The sequence below is a fragment of the Punica granatum genome, chromosome 5, assembly GCF_007655135.1.
Source record: "Punica granatum isolate Tunisia-2019 chromosome 5, ASM765513v2, whole genome shotgun sequence".
Taxonomy (NCBI): domain Eukaryota; kingdom Viridiplantae; phylum Streptophyta; class Magnoliopsida; order Myrtales; family Lythraceae; genus Punica; species Punica granatum.
In genome coordinates, this window is record NC_045131.1 from 10,244,965 (window position 1) to 10,261,199 (window position 16,235).

Here is a 16,235-nt window from a genome sequence, read left to right on the forward strand (position 1 = left end):
CCAAGGGTTCAGTGAGAACAATCTCTTGCCCATTCTTTCCACGTGTATTCAATCTATTATCGCCAATGGTGTACTTGCTCTCAAAGAGGAAGTGCTTATATACAAAGTATCTGAATTGAATGCACACACCAGCAGACTGAAGAATCAAATAATCGGAAGGCCAAAGTTCAGAGTACTGAATGCAAATCTGAAGACCTCTGGATATACATCTGAGTGGGAAGTTCACCTTCTATGAGTTCAGAGGAAATAACCTGCCCAATGAAGAGAAACAAATATTTCAGCTTATGTTATAAATCCGTCCCTCGCTGCCGAGGGTTTGTTCATGGGAACTTATCCAGGAGAAGAGAAATTTCTATGGCCATGTGCAGGAGATTTCCCTAGACCCCGTTAATCACAACCATAGATTGCTTAGGGCATAATTTTAGATGAAAATGTGAGCGTCGAGAATCAATTGTTGTACTTACGTACAAGTACAGGGAAGGTCCCATGACTCCTATCTGTGCACAGGTTGAAAATAGCACACCTCAAGAGATGCTGAACCATTAATGGAAATCTTTGCTGACAGAGCTGAGCCTTCTGCTTCCTGCTAAAACAGTTGTGTAGACAATATGTCAGAATGTGGCAGTAAAATTTTCCGTGTTAAAAAGTTCGACTCTTGTACAAAGATCGAACCATTTCCATGAGTTCTGTCTTGTAAATAGGAGCTACTGGGACTCCGGTGGCGAGTGAGTTCATCATTGGCACGGTTGAGGAGCTTCTCGGACTGGGCTAGTCTCCTATTGAGATCTGAGATACCGGCTCTCGATAAGCTACTCTCCTGATCAATACAGAAAATCACTAAATGAGTTCAGAACAGTTGTGGCAAATGCACTTGATATGGCCTGCATTAAGACAGTGAAAATTCGGGACAAAGGAGTTTTGTTGATGAAGAGAATGAAAACGCACTCAAAGAACAAGAATCAAAGATATTACTGGGAGGAAAATGGAGAACAGGGGACAGAAGTCAGCACGTGATTGCCCTTTTTCTTTTTTCCATTGAGTCTGATGATTTCTTATGGGCAATTTTGGAACTGGAAAGAGGGCAAGAAGTGATGCTATGCTCAAGTAATACTAATAGAATATGTGGCAAGAATACGCACCTTAGCATTGGATCTATGCTGGAAGGGCTTTTCAGCATTCTGTGTTACAAGAAGTGCTTTCACCATCTCATCCAATTCTGCAACTCTCCTCTTTAGATTGCTTTTATCAACCTGTAGAGAATTTATTGAATACTTGAGAATAATTCTCATGCTAAAACTAGTTCAGACAAACAGATAAGATGCCAACCTTCAGCATTTCATTCTGAGCAGAGAGCAGCTGATCCCGCTGTTGAAGCTGCTCCAGATTTATCTCAGTAGCAAGAACATCTGCTTCCTTCCTATTTGCTTCCGTTATAGAGCTGGAGTGGCAGGAGAGACGATCAAATTGGTATTGAAAATACATGAATGAGTCATTGATACATTAGATGAGAAAAAGAAGAAAACCGACCCCTCCCCGAAAAGGAATTTTGTATAGGTTCAAGAAACAAAGCGTGAACCCTTAAGGTGATCACGGCAGAAATAGCTCCTTTTACATTGCCATGTGTAGAACAGTGAACGGGAGTGGACAAGAGTTTACGGCAAAACTTAGGTCGTTTTCTGGAACATTCTGTGTGGACATTCCCAACTAGTTCTTAAGATGGCAAAGGTAGACTAACCTTTCCCTTTCTTCAATAAGATCTTCTATCTGCTTCCTCAAATTTTGTACTTCTTGCTCCTAAAGAAAATGAATAGTATATTATTGATGGCTTTCTCAACCTGCACTCGGCTTCTCAAACTGAATATATGTTGTCATACGATCATCTAATTTGCACCTTTGCATGGAGATCCTCCCTGTGTTGAAATGCTGTCTCCACCAATTTCTGCACCTGATGCTGCTCTACGAAGTTCTGACATTTATGCATGAGTCATTGATTAAGAGACCATGAAAATGAAATTATGCATGTGCTTGCACTAGGTAATATTATACTTGATGACTTACTGCATAGTTAGTCATGTCTAATTTGACTCCGAGTAAATCTCGAATGACATCATGTGTCATGTTCTCTGCTGCAGCGAGCCTTGTGTTCAGCATACATACCTGATACATCGTATCTCGAGTCATTATCTTCCCACTTAAATACACATGACATGCTTTCTTGTCCAGAAAATATGGATTTACTAATGGAAGGAATAGGTAACTATTGTAATTGAGAAAATTCGAATGAGACGAATAGAATGATAACCGATTAGATTGCATTGAGGCAATTTGTCAACACCAACCCCACCACGAGGGACTGGGTTGGAAACTTGTCAAGAAAACCAGTTATAAGGGATTAAAACCATCTTCTAGGAAAATGCCGTTGCATATTCTTTTCAGCAGAGAGAGAGGAAAAAAAATATTTCAAAAAAAAAGAGAGAGAGATGCGATTAGTAAGGAAAGAAAGAGAAAGGATCTTAACCTCCTTCTGCTGACTGGCAGCAAGTGCCTCTAGTTCCTGCATTCGTTGCTTCGCCATTGACAACTCCCGATCCTTCTCCGTGTTCATCTGCTGGACTATACTTGATATGCATCTAAAGGGGGAGCTGGAACCTCTTGTCCTAGTTGAGCATTTTTCATTCTTATCGAATAAGGGGCCTCTTGTCGTCGGGTTTGATTGATCGGCATTCACTTCATGAAACATCACCTCCAACGCCTTGTACTGACAAGTACAAATATGTCAATCCATTGGGTAACTTCCCTAACACTATGTTATGATGATTCCTACCGTAACCTCGTGCAACCATTTTAAAGTAGGAAATATGTCAATTTGTTGCTATTAGAGCATGGAGTTCATTTTCTTTTCCTTCTATAGTGCCAAAAGTAAAATGATTGCACCTTAGAAAATGTATTGAATTAAAGAATGAAACATATGTTTGTTTTGCAAGCATTCTGAAGAAAATGAGAATCTGAACACATGTACACCCCAAGAAAAAGCAAATCCGAGTAGTTGTCCGGAACCAAATGTAAGGCATATTTGACTTTTTATAGTAAACTGGATTCCAGACAATAGATCGTTTAAGATATCAATTAAAATGCGATAACCATAAGGCTACCTTCTATGCTTAGATTCGACTGAAGAGTACATTATTTGACTTTTACTCTATTGTTCTGATACTTGGCGTAACGATTATCGTACCTTCTGTTGATACTGGGAGGCCTGGGCCTCAGAATGCAATACAACCTCAGAGATGTATTCTTTGCATCGTTTGATCTTCAAAAGATGAACAGAACTTTGTCATTAAAAGAAACTGAAAAGAGGAGTTAACCAAAGAAGAGAGATACAAGGACTTCAAAGTGATTATAAGTCACAACTGCAGAGGTTACCTCTCTCTCCTGTTCTGCTCTTTCCTCTTCTAAAAGTTTAATTTGTTTATGCGCTTCCTGAAGTTCAGTCGGTGTACCATATGCTTTCCTGCAGCAGATTGAATCTGTGTCAACTCGGACTTAACTAAAGGCACAAATCGAGGTTCCACACTAGGAAAGTGAGCAACAAAAAATTACCCAAGTACTCCATCTTTAAAGCAGGCATTGTCTGTGCTTTCTAAATCAAAACTGCCTCGGAAATCTTCAAAGGTTGACATCCTTTGCCGTAAAGCTCGAAGTTCCAATTCCAAGGTATCCCTTACCTGTCTATGCCTTTCCACATCTTGATCCATTTCATAAACCTGAGAGGGGATAAAGGTATCATAAACATCATGTGATTTTACATAACAGATGACCAAATTAGCTGGTAAAAATTCTGAATGGCTGTTTATTCTCCTCATATCCTCACGTTAGCTGACTTGGCTAATTTAATACAAGCACTTTGTCCATGTAGAATTTTAAGACTTGTAGCAGACTGGGGTCATATTTATTTAATCACTATTAAAATGCAATTGTGGCCGCAATAACAGAACAAAGTAAAAACAAAGGGACCTGTAAAAGTGGCAACTCAAACCATGACCTCAGAGAGATGGAGCTAACTATCAGAAGGTTGCTTGTCCCAGATACGCAAACTAACCATGCCTACGTACAGATCATGCTATGAAAACCACAGTCCGATTTTGACAGTAAACACAAATCTAATAAACTCCTCTGCCTTTAATTATCAGAATCTCTAACAAGAGGGCAACTAACCTTCTTCTCCAGCATATTTATTGTGTGCTCAAGCTCCTCAACAGAGTGCTCTAAAATTTTTACTTCCTCTTCCTTTTGCTCAGCATACATTTTACTCGCTTCTGACACCTACAAAAGCATAAAGCCACAATGAAAAATCTTCAAACTGCCGAAGAAGACAAAAGAAGAAGACTCCTAAATGCACACCTGCCGAGCCTCAACAGCAATAGCTTCATTTTCGTCTGCTAATGCATAAGCGAGCTCAAGTTTGTTATTCAGGGAGCGAACTTCTTCAAGGAGCTGATCTCTCTCATTGGAAATCAATTTCAGTTCATTCTCTTTGCTTTCTACTGAAGAGACTGCCTTTCTATCCATTAGGGAAGTCAAGTGTAGAACCTCCTCTTCCAAACCTTTTACAGCCTCCTTCTGTTCATCTAGTTGTTCCTCAACTTCAAATTTCTTTAAGTACAGATCTTTCAGAAGAGCCCTCAACTCTACATTTTGTCCAGACAATATATCAACTGTTCTATTTGCCTGTTCAAGATCTGACACTGATATGTTTAGGTCCCTCTCTGCACCTGCCAAACGATCTTCTAGATCCCTATGGAGAACCATCATTTCATCGAGTTGGCTTGTCTTGACGTCGAGTTCTTTTTCAACCGTGCTCAAAGAAAGAAGCAGCTTTTCAGACTCGTCGAGTTTCATCTTTGTGTTCGAAGCTGATTCTTGCAATAATCCAAAATCAAAGAGCAAGCCCTTCAATAGAACTTCTTTCCTTTCCAATTCTTTGATTAAAGAAGAATTGTCACATGTCAGGTCATTCTGATGTAGATACACATCTCCTCTGTAGAACTTCCTCAGTGAATCACTGTGATCCCTATACTTTGATCCATCCTCGCCAGAAAAAGTAGGTCCATTCTGGCCCTCAAGGCAAATTGTATGTTGCCCTGCCTGATGCCTTTCTTGACGTTCAAATGGTTGGATTCCCGCTTCCAGACTGAAAATTGGGAACTTGCTGATAATATGCTCTACATGGCACTGGTATACCACAAACATAGCAAAACTTTTCTCCATTATCTCAGAGTACAGATCCTCCATCGATGACTTTGAGCTACAAAGGAATTCCAGTATATCCCATCTCATAGACATAACATCAGCATGCACAGCCTTAAACATCCCATCCACATCTCTTTGGATTTGTTTAAAGCATCCTTCGAGCAAAGAAAGCGAGTCCCCAATCTCAATGAAAGCGTGATGGCAAGTATCTTTGAGTAGCTCATTTTCTTCTTTTTTTAGGTTTAAAGAAGCTTTGAGGCGCTCAACTTCTTCGAGCAAACTGGTTCTCTCTACCATCAGGGCCTCACCAGTTTGCTTCCATGTCTTTGTCAAACATTTCGCATTTTCATTTGCTTTTGTCAACTCATTTAACATCAGATTAGCCTCTATGATTGTACTGCTGGTTTCTTCGAGTCTCATTAAGAAGTTGTTGGCATTTTGAAACTTCTCACGGGCAGCTTCCTGCACCATAAGCATTCACCCAATTAAAAGTGGGCTATTTCAGCTACATTTCATGAAAACTCAACCTTAACAGAGCACAAAGTAATTAGAGTGTCCACTATTCTTATAATATTGAAATGCAGTCACCGAAATCTTAATATAACTAGTAGAAAAGCAGCTTTTCAGAATTGAAGTACCTCTCCACCAATGTCACACCATGCTCCAGCTTTTAGGCTATGATTAGAGAGCACAACCTCTGAGTTCATATCTGCCATTTACAATGAGTTGATTAGTATCATTATCACCATTCTATTGATGACTTATGCAGAAACTGACTGTTCAGAAATTTACCTTTACCAAAGGGACTTCCTCCTTTGACTATCCCATTAAAAATTGCAGCTAATCGCACATATTGCTTGTTAAACGAATCAAATGCATTCCCTAGTTCCTTTCTCAAGGACACTATAGTGTCAGTACAGAATGGACTCTGAGAAGACTTATCAGGTTGCATTTGTGAATTATCAGACTGTGAATACCTTTGGCTCTGCAATTCAGAATGCTTCAGCTGTTTGACAGACTCTGAGTTAGATGAGCATGCATCATCAGAACTACTAGATTCACATTCCATAGCAATATTGTCGGAGTCGGAAGCTGACATGGAATAGCTGCCACTCAACTCATATGGATCAACCAAATCTTCATCCATAGACTTGCATCCAAATGTCATGTCAATGCAACCTTTTATAGCATTCAGTCTATGATTAGTTTCTCTTAGCTCATCCTTTATTTGATGAAGCACATGACTTTCATTTTCAATCTTCAGAAAGCTGCAGTCATCCCTTGAAAATGATTCCACAGCACCACGGTTTCTTCTCAATTTCTTCAACTGTAAGCCTTTGTCAGAAGCTTCCCTTTCCATATTGCGAACCAAACTGCCACATTCATCGAATTCGTCAGGAGTATCTGTTTGTGGAGCTGAAATAAAGATTTCCCTTCCACCATAACACTCTTCACTAGCTTCCTTAGACCTGGATGCTCCTGGCCTTGCCATCTTGGCTTGAGCAAGCTGTTCCACTGCAAGAGAATCTGAGTCATCCTTCATTTGAGGAATCCTATGATTTCTGTTTTCATAGGAGCAAACCACTTTCGAAAGACTACCTCGTTCAGTATCCCCCTTAATACTGTTCCTCTGTGCAATCCCATAGTGATCAGAAAGCCATTTTACAACCAGAAATGCAGCATAAATATGTCTTTCAGCTTCAGCAGCTCGATCCTCTAGCATCTTGATGGTACTTTTGTTCTCCTGCAATTGTATATTTAAGTCTAATGTCTCCTCGGTGCTTTCTTCACTAGTCAAATGCTGGAATTCGCTTAAAGCAATTGTTGCCCCTTTCAAGGAACCAAGTTTCTGCTCCATTTCCAGCACAGTCTTTTGTGCATCTTCCAAGCTCCTTTGCAGCAGCACTTTTGTTTCTTCCTTCTCGATGCAAGTTATGGCAGCTTTCTCAACATATATGCCAATAGAAGCATTAGCTTGCGGAAACGAGCCGGCAATACTTGCTATATGTCTGGACACATCTCTGAGGGACCTGGAACCATCTAATAGAAAATTTGTCAATTCCAAGGTAGCATTTTCCCAATCTGCACTAAGCATTCTCATTTCCTCCTGTTGAGCTGCAATTGCCTCCCTCAGCCTCCAATTTTCATTGGTCGTGGCACTTAATTTGTCGTGAAGCTCTAGTTGAAGGGTGGCAACCTCTTCTTGTAACTGAACAATTGTTCTGGTTGTCTCCATCTCAACCTGTTCACAGACCAGTTCAACTTGTTTTTGGTGAGATAGCTGTGATGCGCGTTCCTGTTCGTACTGGTTATTAAGGGATGTGACCTCCTCAAGTTCATGCACAATTCTATCTAACCTGGCTTTCATAGCCATCCTTTCCCTTTCTTCACTTTCCCCCATAATGCCCGTGCTTTTGTTTCCTAGCGCAACCAAATCCAAGGATTTGTTACCAGGTTCATGTGAAGGTCGTCCATCTAAATGATCTATTTTCTCTAACATCGCCTTGAATCTCTCATTTTCCTCCTGTGTGCGCTGCAGTTCCTTGTTAAGACGAAACTCCTCAGCTTCCATTGCTTCGATGAAGTCCTTAGCATCCATCAACTCCTTTTCAATTTGACTGTACCGCATATCTAAAGAGCTGCTATAACTCTGACTGACTCTGTTTTGCTCAGAACTGTCATCTCCTTGGGTGTATGATGCCATTTCATCTTCTGAGTTACTCCTTATAGATATAACTTCCAACTGCTAAAATTGTAACCAAACCATTGAGTGGATACACAGAAAAATAATTGAGGATACTTGTCAATGCATACAGGAGCATTCAAGACTGTCAATGACTCAATAGACTTTATTAATAGTACCCGTGCCTACAGCATTTTCTCCAGGCTCTTGGGTTTCAGCTTTGTTATTTTCATTGTATAGTTAAATAGGTGCAAATGAAATTACTCGAGCATGGAGCAGTTAATGCTTTAACAAATAAAGGCATTCGGGGGAGAACTCTCTGAAAGAAGGGAAAGAAAGAGAGGGAAAAAAAATAATTTGTTCTCTGAATATAGTTTTAGCACCAGCAGATTTTAATCTTTTCTCCATTTAAAATAAAAGGAAGAGAATGGTAAAAATGAAATTTGGAATTATCACCGGAAAATATTTTAGTCCAAGCTTAAAGCTCTTTGAAACTTGGTCAGCTTCATAATTCATTAACTCAAGAAGTCAATTACTTGGAGATGAATGTTTATCTGCCTTCTTAATTCTCCATAAACATAGGAAACAGGTCTACAACCTGTAATTTGATGTAAAAAAACAAACTATTGAGGGAAAACAGATATGATTATGAGACCATATATCATTCCAGCATGTCACCAACTATACTTACAGAGTTGGAAGTGCTTCGACTGCAGCGCAAACTTTTCTGCAGTTCCTTGCGTAATTCTTCTACTTCCCTGAAAGAAGAAATCATACAAAAGATATAACGACCACCTCAAGAATATATTTTGGTAATGGGTAGAAAGCATGTGTAGGAAAAGCCTGGAGCAGAATTCTAGTTCAATTGAAAGGATATAAAAGAGTGACTGTTTTTTGATTTATTGTGGCTACCAAAGAGCAAATGGCATGTTTGAGTATATCATCATTGCTTGCTTGCAGGAGAAATATGGAATTGAACACAATTTACCTAATTAGCTGGAAATTCATTCTCTGGCATTCTTGCAAGTCCATCAGATCCTGATGAACAAAAGCATAACTACTCAGATTCTGAAATGCAATAGTCACTATATAATCCAATGGATACTATATACCTGAGAAGCCATGTCCCCGTAGATGGCGGCATTCCCTTCTAGCACCTCAAGAAGCTAAACAGCAGAATTTGAATGATCGCATTATACTGCTTCGACACATGCTGAGAAAACGAAAGGGAAAAGGTGACAAAGATGAGCAGATTTTCCAACCTGATAGCGCAAGTCTGAAATTTCAGCCAGCAATGTTTCGCGCTCGCCCCGTCCATAAAAATTTTGGTACCTGACACAAACACAATAAGAACATTACCAAGTTTATAGCACAGCTGAAGGGCCATTCTCAAGTGTTCAGTAAATTACAATTGAAGTTCCTGGAGAAGTCTGTTATTCTCCAAAGTCAACTGGATCAATTCCGGGTGACTGTCAATTCTTTCTCGAAGCAGTTGAATCTCCTCCACTAAAGCCTTGTTTTCTTCCACAAGATGTTTGTCAGCAGAAACTTTTCCATTCACAAACATCTCGAGTCTTTGAATTTTCTCCTCGCGAAGCTTTAGGATTGCATTGGTGCGCTGGGCATCCTCTTCCTTTTCACGTGCCTGTTAGAAGACACAACTTACTACAAACCAAGTCCATAGTATCCTCGTATGAATCTACGCTACCATCTATGCTACAGAACCTTCACGATGCCTCCGTAAACTGCTTATCACCACAATCCAGAACTAAACACAAAATGTCATATAATACTTAGATGCACGTGAGCAGCTCATTTCCAGACATACCAGAAAGTTCATGTGTTTGATTTCAGCCTTCAAAGTTTCGAGCTCCTTGTCTTTATTCCTTTCTTTCCTCAAAGAATTAGCCAAATTGCCCGCCAAGAATTTAATATTCTGAATCAGCATAGCCAAATGATACATTCCCCACATTAGCAAATAAAAATTTAATCCATATGAGCAGACTTTTTTTTCCTTTGATAAGCAATGAGCCTAATCCTTTTTGCAGCAGCAGCAGCAATTTTTTTTTTTTTTTATTTTGGGCTATCTGTGAAGCCCTGACAAGCTTACCTTCTTACTCCATCTCTTTTCAGGGTATTTTGATACTCTGTCTCCTGAAGAGTAATATTCCTCTGGCAAGTCACTTAGGCTGGAAATTTCTAAAGCTTGAGCACCTTCCAGCAGAGACCGTGGAGGGTTATGATGCTCCAATAGAAATGATAACTGGCCCTGTTAAGGTTAAAAAGGAAAAAAAAAAAAAAAAACATGCTTTCTTAGGTTTAACTGTTTCTTCTTTTATAGTAACCCAGAAGGAGTGAAAAATAACCTATACCTTCAATTGTTGGATTTGTCTCTGTAAGGCAGTTACATCCCCTGACGCATCCTCATTCACTTTAGCCTAACAGTAGGAGAGAAATGATTGTAAGCAACTGCCAATATTCTCAGAGAACACTTAATATCTACTAAATAGAAAACTCACATTGTTCTGGATAAGCTTTGCACGCTGAGCAAATTTTAAAGTGCTGAGTGTTTCATTTGCTGAACTGTAATAGAAGCAGAATAGTAAGTGAACAAGAAATTGCTGATTTCTTGAAGTTATTTTTAGAATGGACTTCAACAGGTCAAATAACCAGAATGAGAAAAAACAGACCAAATAGATGGGCTGACATTTGCAATTATCATTGTTTTTGAATTCCCGCCTAGTGAATCCTGCATCAAAAGACATTAAAACCAACATGTGCTTCAATCAGAAAGCATCCAATCAAAATATTGAGCAACTTCAGCCGGATATCTTTGGGTTCCAACCTGAAGTAAGAATGTGAGCCTAGAATCTCTGTAAGGAACATGCCTCTGTTTACCATGGGCTAAATCCACCAACGTCATTATCACCAATCTAATGGCCAGGACCAAAAGAGAAAGTAAAGAAATATTATGGCATATTTGATATGATGCTACCAATGCTAAGATTGTCTCAATTTGTTGTGCCAAGAATAGATATTGCCAAACATCCCCAGCATAATCTTTTATAGCATGACAAGAGCTATAGAGCATGAATAAAGGCAAGAGAAGCTTTTTATGTGAAGATTCTGAAATTTTTAAACACTGAGACAAAAAGAAGCTGCTTGAAGTCCTTACCCGAGAGTTGATAGAGATTTGTTTATGTTTGCTGCTTCCTTCAACCGATCCCCTTCTGCACCAGAGCTCTTCTGCCTAAAGTTCTAGCATAGTTAGTCCAATCCAGTGGAGCCAGCATATACAGGCTGATTTAAAGGTTGCTTCTATTGACAGTATTACCTCTCAGAACCAGCTAAATCGACTAAGTTTAATCTGGCGAATCTAAAGTGATTCATCGAATCTTTCTCCCAGCTGCTTTCAATAATACAAGTAAAGACACTGTGGGATCTGCTGCTCTCGCCGTTCATGCGGGTTGCGGCCATTTTTCTGTTCGCAGCACCCTGCAAGGATAAAAACTATTCATAGATCTAGTCTTAATTGCATCGAAGGCTGAAATACTATCACCAATAGAGTCTGACCTGTAACAGAAGCTTGACAACATCTTGGACAGTTCTTACATTATATTCCGTAAGGTTCTCAACGTAAACCCCTTTCTTCATGTCCTCTCTAAGCTAAAACAGGTCCAATCAGCTTCATAAGTATTGAAGTAAAGATATCGAAGTAAAGTAACGGTATATTATATATGTCTGCATAAATTGAAAGAATAACATAAATATTACTTGTAAATTTGTTGAGGATGGCTCCAAGAGATCAGTTGTTTGCTCATTGTATATCTCTAAGAAAGAACACTTGCAGCTGTACATTAGCTTTTCATCCCTCCTGCTCTCTTCATCCTGAACAATAGGTAGTTTCATGAGAGAAATCAGACTACTTGCATTTAGTGGAGAAGGAACCGGGAAAAATGCTGTGGAAATGTTAGAGATGCGCATGACCATCCAGCGCTCATTGATCATGTATTTGTGCTTAAAAAAAGAAGTAACAGCACTAACCGCTCTAATCCTTGCAAATAGATACTCGAATATCCGAGCAGTTATCCCGCAATCTTCATTAAGCTTCCCTTCAACCTCATTAATTTCACCCATCATTGTATAAGTTTTTCCACTGCCTGTCTGTAATTAATAAGAAAATCCCATCTTCCTTTCAGCTTCATATAAAAGGTACAGCATAGACTAAACAAAGTTACAGCAGTGGAATGCTCGGTTTACATACCTGACCATAAGCAAACATGCAGCTATTATATCCCGACAAGCAATTCTCCACCATGGGCAGCCCCGCAACTCTGAACAGTTTATCCTAACAAATTTTGTAAATTAAGATTAGCAGATAAACGACAGGCAAAAGAAGTTGCTACCTAACATGAAGAACTCTAGCCGAACATCAAATTGAGAAATTATCCATATTAAGTCCTACGCAATTAGCTCTACTCTGGATAAAAGAATCACCGCATAGAGTCAAATAGAAGGCCATAAGCGATCCCAGTCAACTACCTGGGAGATTGTCTCGCATGCAACGTGATCAAAGGTGAATCTGGTCTCGGGGTGACCGAGCCACACCAGGGTCTGCGCACTCTCCTGTCTCAAGCATCTCCCATACCCTTGAGAAACCTTTTCCAAGTTGCTCAGCGGCCGAATCCGTATGAAAACCTGAAACCAACCATAATCCAAGAGCGAAGTCAGTGCGCACATAGCAAGAGACGGGCAACCCTCAAAAAACAGCAACTTTGATTGCCAGTAGTTATAGATATTATAGTATAAACTCGAAACCTGCACATTGTGATCTCTCCAAAAGGAAGAATCTTCTTCGAGCTCGAAATGCGGACATTCCACTGAAAATTCAGCATTTGCGATGTGACTCCCTCTGGAGTCCCTGGAGGAAAAGCTCGGACCCCTACCGCCATTGTACTGGCTGCCTCTGGGCCCACCAAGCGACACTCTCGGGCCAGTTCTAGCTGGAGTGCTCTGCGCTGAGGTCGACTCTGCATGCGCCTTACCACCTCGGCTCGACCCTTTAGGAGTCGAATAGCTGGAACCAGCATTTGCACCAGCGATGTCGAAAACTTCAGCTCTCTTCTCCGACAACCGACGAGCTCGTGCTGCCTCGAACTTCCGCCTGAAATCCAAATCCAAGTCCGGGGTCTCCTTCTGGCATTGAGAAGGATCGGGAATCGAGTTCAGAGGGGTCCGAGGAGGCCGGAGGAGGGCTGACCCCCTCGAGGCCTCGAACTCGTTCTCCTGGCTCTCGAACTGCGAGCTCCTCTTGGGAGCAAAGAAGGAGCTCGTCGACGAGTCCCTCGACATCGTCAGGCTCGAAATTGAAGGCAACGAGGTGTTGTTCCGATATGAAACTAGCCTTCAGGGTCAGCTTTCGCCCATGGAGCGGCTCCAATAGCTTCAACAGATCGGAGCCGAAACCGGAAGAATTTCAGGGCATTAGAAGACTCAGCGATGCCGGGAGCTCTGAATTCCGACAGGGGTCTGATGACTCGGTCGGTTTCAAGCTTGCTTGCGAGCTGAAATGGTAGTGTGTGTCCCTGCGAGATCGGGAGCAGGAGAGGAAGGAAGTACGGATACTGAGGAAGGAGATAAGAAGAAGCGTCCGCCATTTTTTCAATTTTTGAACTGTTGGGCCAAGCGGTCACTGGGCCCGCCCAGTGGGACCGGCGGTGATGAAATTCAAAGAACCACTGGGCCCGACCCAATTTTCTTTTCCTCATTTTTTTATTTTTTAATTTGGGACTCCCCAAAAAAAAGTAAATAAATAAAGAGGTGAAAACAAAGGTCATTGCGTTTTCCAAATTTAGGCTGAAACGATCATCGAGTTTTCATTAAAAAAAAAGAAAGAAATAAGAAATCTCATCGAGCCAAATTAATTACAACCACAAAATTTTGAACAAAATTAATAACTGTAATAAAAATTACCAACCCACAAATCCTATTTTTCTCCCAATTTTTCTAATTTCAATGCTGCCTCCTCTCTTTCTCGCATTAGTCTTCACGTGCTTATAATTTTTGTTTTAACCTTCCTCCATTCTTTTTTATTTAAATTGCTTGGCATGCTTGATAATAAAATCGAATTTTACTTGATTTAACTTAACTTGATTTTTTCCTCAATTTAACAACACATTCATTTTTTTTTATCTTTTCTTTAAATTATCTCTAATACTTTGTTTATTTATTATTTAAATTAATTTTTTAATACTAAATTCTCTCAATTATTCAATATTTTTTTCCACAATTTTAACACGTTTTCTTTAATTCAACAGCGCAATCATTACTTTTTCATCTTCTTCTTCAAATTTTCTCGCATACTTTTCCCAACTACTTTTATCTACATTTTTTCAAATCAAATTAAATCAATCTTGCATTGCGTTTAATAATGAAGTTAAGTTAGATTTAATTTAATTTAGTTTGATTTGAGGAGATAAAGACAAAAGTAGTTGGGAAAAATAATGTTTGTATTGTTAAATTGAGGAAAACTATTGAATAGTTTAGAGAATTTAACGATTGTGTTGTTGAATTGAGAAAAAAGTGTTGAATAGTTGAGAGAATTTAATATTAAAAACTTATTGTAATAATAAATAAGAAAAAGTATTAGAGAGAATTTGAAGAAAAAAATAGAAAATTAATAATTATTTTGCTGAATTAAGGAAAAAAGTAAAGTTATGTTAAGTTAAATTAAGTTCGATTTGATAAACAAACAAAACATTAACTTCGTTACCGAATGCTATGTTAATATTTTAACAAATTTTAATATTAGGTTTAGACAGACACATACATTTGAAGAATTATTGTTAGTGGTTTAATTAAATTATCTATGCGTAGCACGGGTGCTTTGGTATTAAATAAAGTATCATGAGCATTTTCTGTGACATTAACGTGTGCACGAGTCATGAGTTATTTTTCCAATTTTTTTCTTCGGCGAATAGTCAACTGTTATCTTAAATAAGAAAAAATCCAACAAATAGAAAATAATCAGCCTTTAATGGTTAATTTTCACTCCAAACATCAACGGAAAAAAAAAACCATTTCATATTCTACTTATAAAAAAAATCATTTCATATCCTTATTAGTAACATCCATTAATAAATTACAGTAATAAGTATCTTAAAACAGGCATTGATAATATGATTTCAAAGCTATAACCACTTTTAAAATCAAATTACTTTTAAATATTAAGAAAAAAAGGAAACGTAACTGTGCATTGATTCAAGTGATTTTAGTCATGCCATATTGAACTTTGATACTAGATAGTGCACACCGAAAAAACTAGACCTAGGCAATATGGGGGTTTACCCTAATCTTCCATATAAATATAGCTATAAATAGAGAGATATTTACAAACTGTTGAAAACTTTTCGCATTTAATTTTTTGTTGATTCAGTGTGGGTGGTATTGTACTTCTTGAAAATCCACCTATCCCCCTTCATGATATTGACATTTTCACAGTTGACCGTAAGTTACATATCGGTAATTGTAATTAATCATAAAAGCAATCGACTGATAATACTGCCTCCTAGTTTAGTCAATCTTTCACCGAGTGCAAAAATTGAGGGACTTTTACAAAAGTAACCGTTAATGGGGCAATAATTTTGGTCTAAAAAATTGATATTTTTGGGTATTGGCGAAAGCTTTTGGTAGTGATCAATCGTTAATGGGCAATTTGAACAAAGTAAAAGGGGAAAAAATGATTATAAAGATTTGCAGGCCGTTGGGGAACCGACAGCATCCAAGGTTTAAGAAAAACAAATACAAAAACCTTTATGATTGGACGTTTGAATTCAAATGTTACCATTGGTCCGTTAAAAATAAAGTTGCCCAGCACAAGGGGAAAAAATTGGCCGACGCGATTAATAAGCAAGAATGGTCCGACTGTGAGAGATGGAAAAGGAAAACGGTTTTCATTATGTAAACGATGGAAAACTTGAAAATCCAAGGACCAATTTTCAAAATCATAGGTATCATTTGATCCCACAAATTGATTCGAGACATATCATGGAGGTCTATATCGACACACAACAAATAATGTATGGGCAGCTTCAAAGATTGCTTTGGTTGCAATAGGATAGAGCCCTCCCGATATAGAGAAACTTCTAAGGCATTAGGTACCATTTCCACGGTGATGGTGATTGGTGTTGAGCTATCACCACTTGTATTTTCCTCCCTCTCTCGAGAGAGAGTCAAATTTATGTGACATTGACTGATTATCAGTCACCACTATCATCAACGAGATCCAGTGACGAGTCATCGT

The 16,235-nt window shown here is 39.0% G+C and overlaps 1 protein-coding gene across 6 annotated transcripts; it reads right to left on the reverse strand.

The window, feature by feature from the left end:
* Positions 1–7: 7 nt before the first annotated feature.
* LOC116207604 (kinesin-like protein KIN-12C) lies at positions 8–13,564 on the reverse strand. 6 transcript variants are annotated; one of them, XM_031540626.1, is made up of 35 exons: positions 12,752–13,564; positions 12,476–12,631; positions 12,198–12,281; positions 11,978–12,097; positions 11,708–11,821; positions 11,507–11,599; positions 11,268–11,428; positions 11,109–11,183; positions 10,779–10,866; positions 10,624–10,682; positions 10,453–10,516; positions 10,306–10,371; positions 10,044–10,202; positions 9,762–9,869; positions 9,343–9,578; positions 9,196–9,265; positions 9,046–9,099; positions 8,922–8,971; positions 8,625–8,691; positions 6,043–7,993; positions 5,889–5,959; positions 4,402–5,712; positions 4,216–4,323; positions 3,601–3,764; positions 3,424–3,511; positions 3,236–3,310; positions 2,519–2,758; positions 2,059–2,157; positions 1,892–1,966; positions 1,736–1,794; positions 1,327–1,438; positions 1,140–1,250; positions 673–817; positions 465–586; positions 8–251 (listed from the first exon to the last, which is right to left on the reverse strand). In XM_031540626.1, exons 1-34 carry the CDS (start codon positions 13,283–13,285, stop codon positions 543–545), a joined length of 7,011 nt encoding a protein of 2,336 aa, XP_031396486.1. In that variant the 5' UTR covers positions 13,286–13,564; the 3' UTR covers positions 8–251; positions 465–542. The 6 variants fall into 6 exon arrangements, with proteins under 6 accessions (XP_031396486.1, XP_031396487.1, XP_031396485.1 ...); XM_031540627.1 differs by having other exon boundaries at positions 469–583; positions 6,043–7,996; XM_031540625.1 differs by having other exon boundaries at positions 465–583; positions 6,043–7,996.
* Between the last annotated feature and the right edge of the window lie 2,671 nt (positions 13,565–16,235).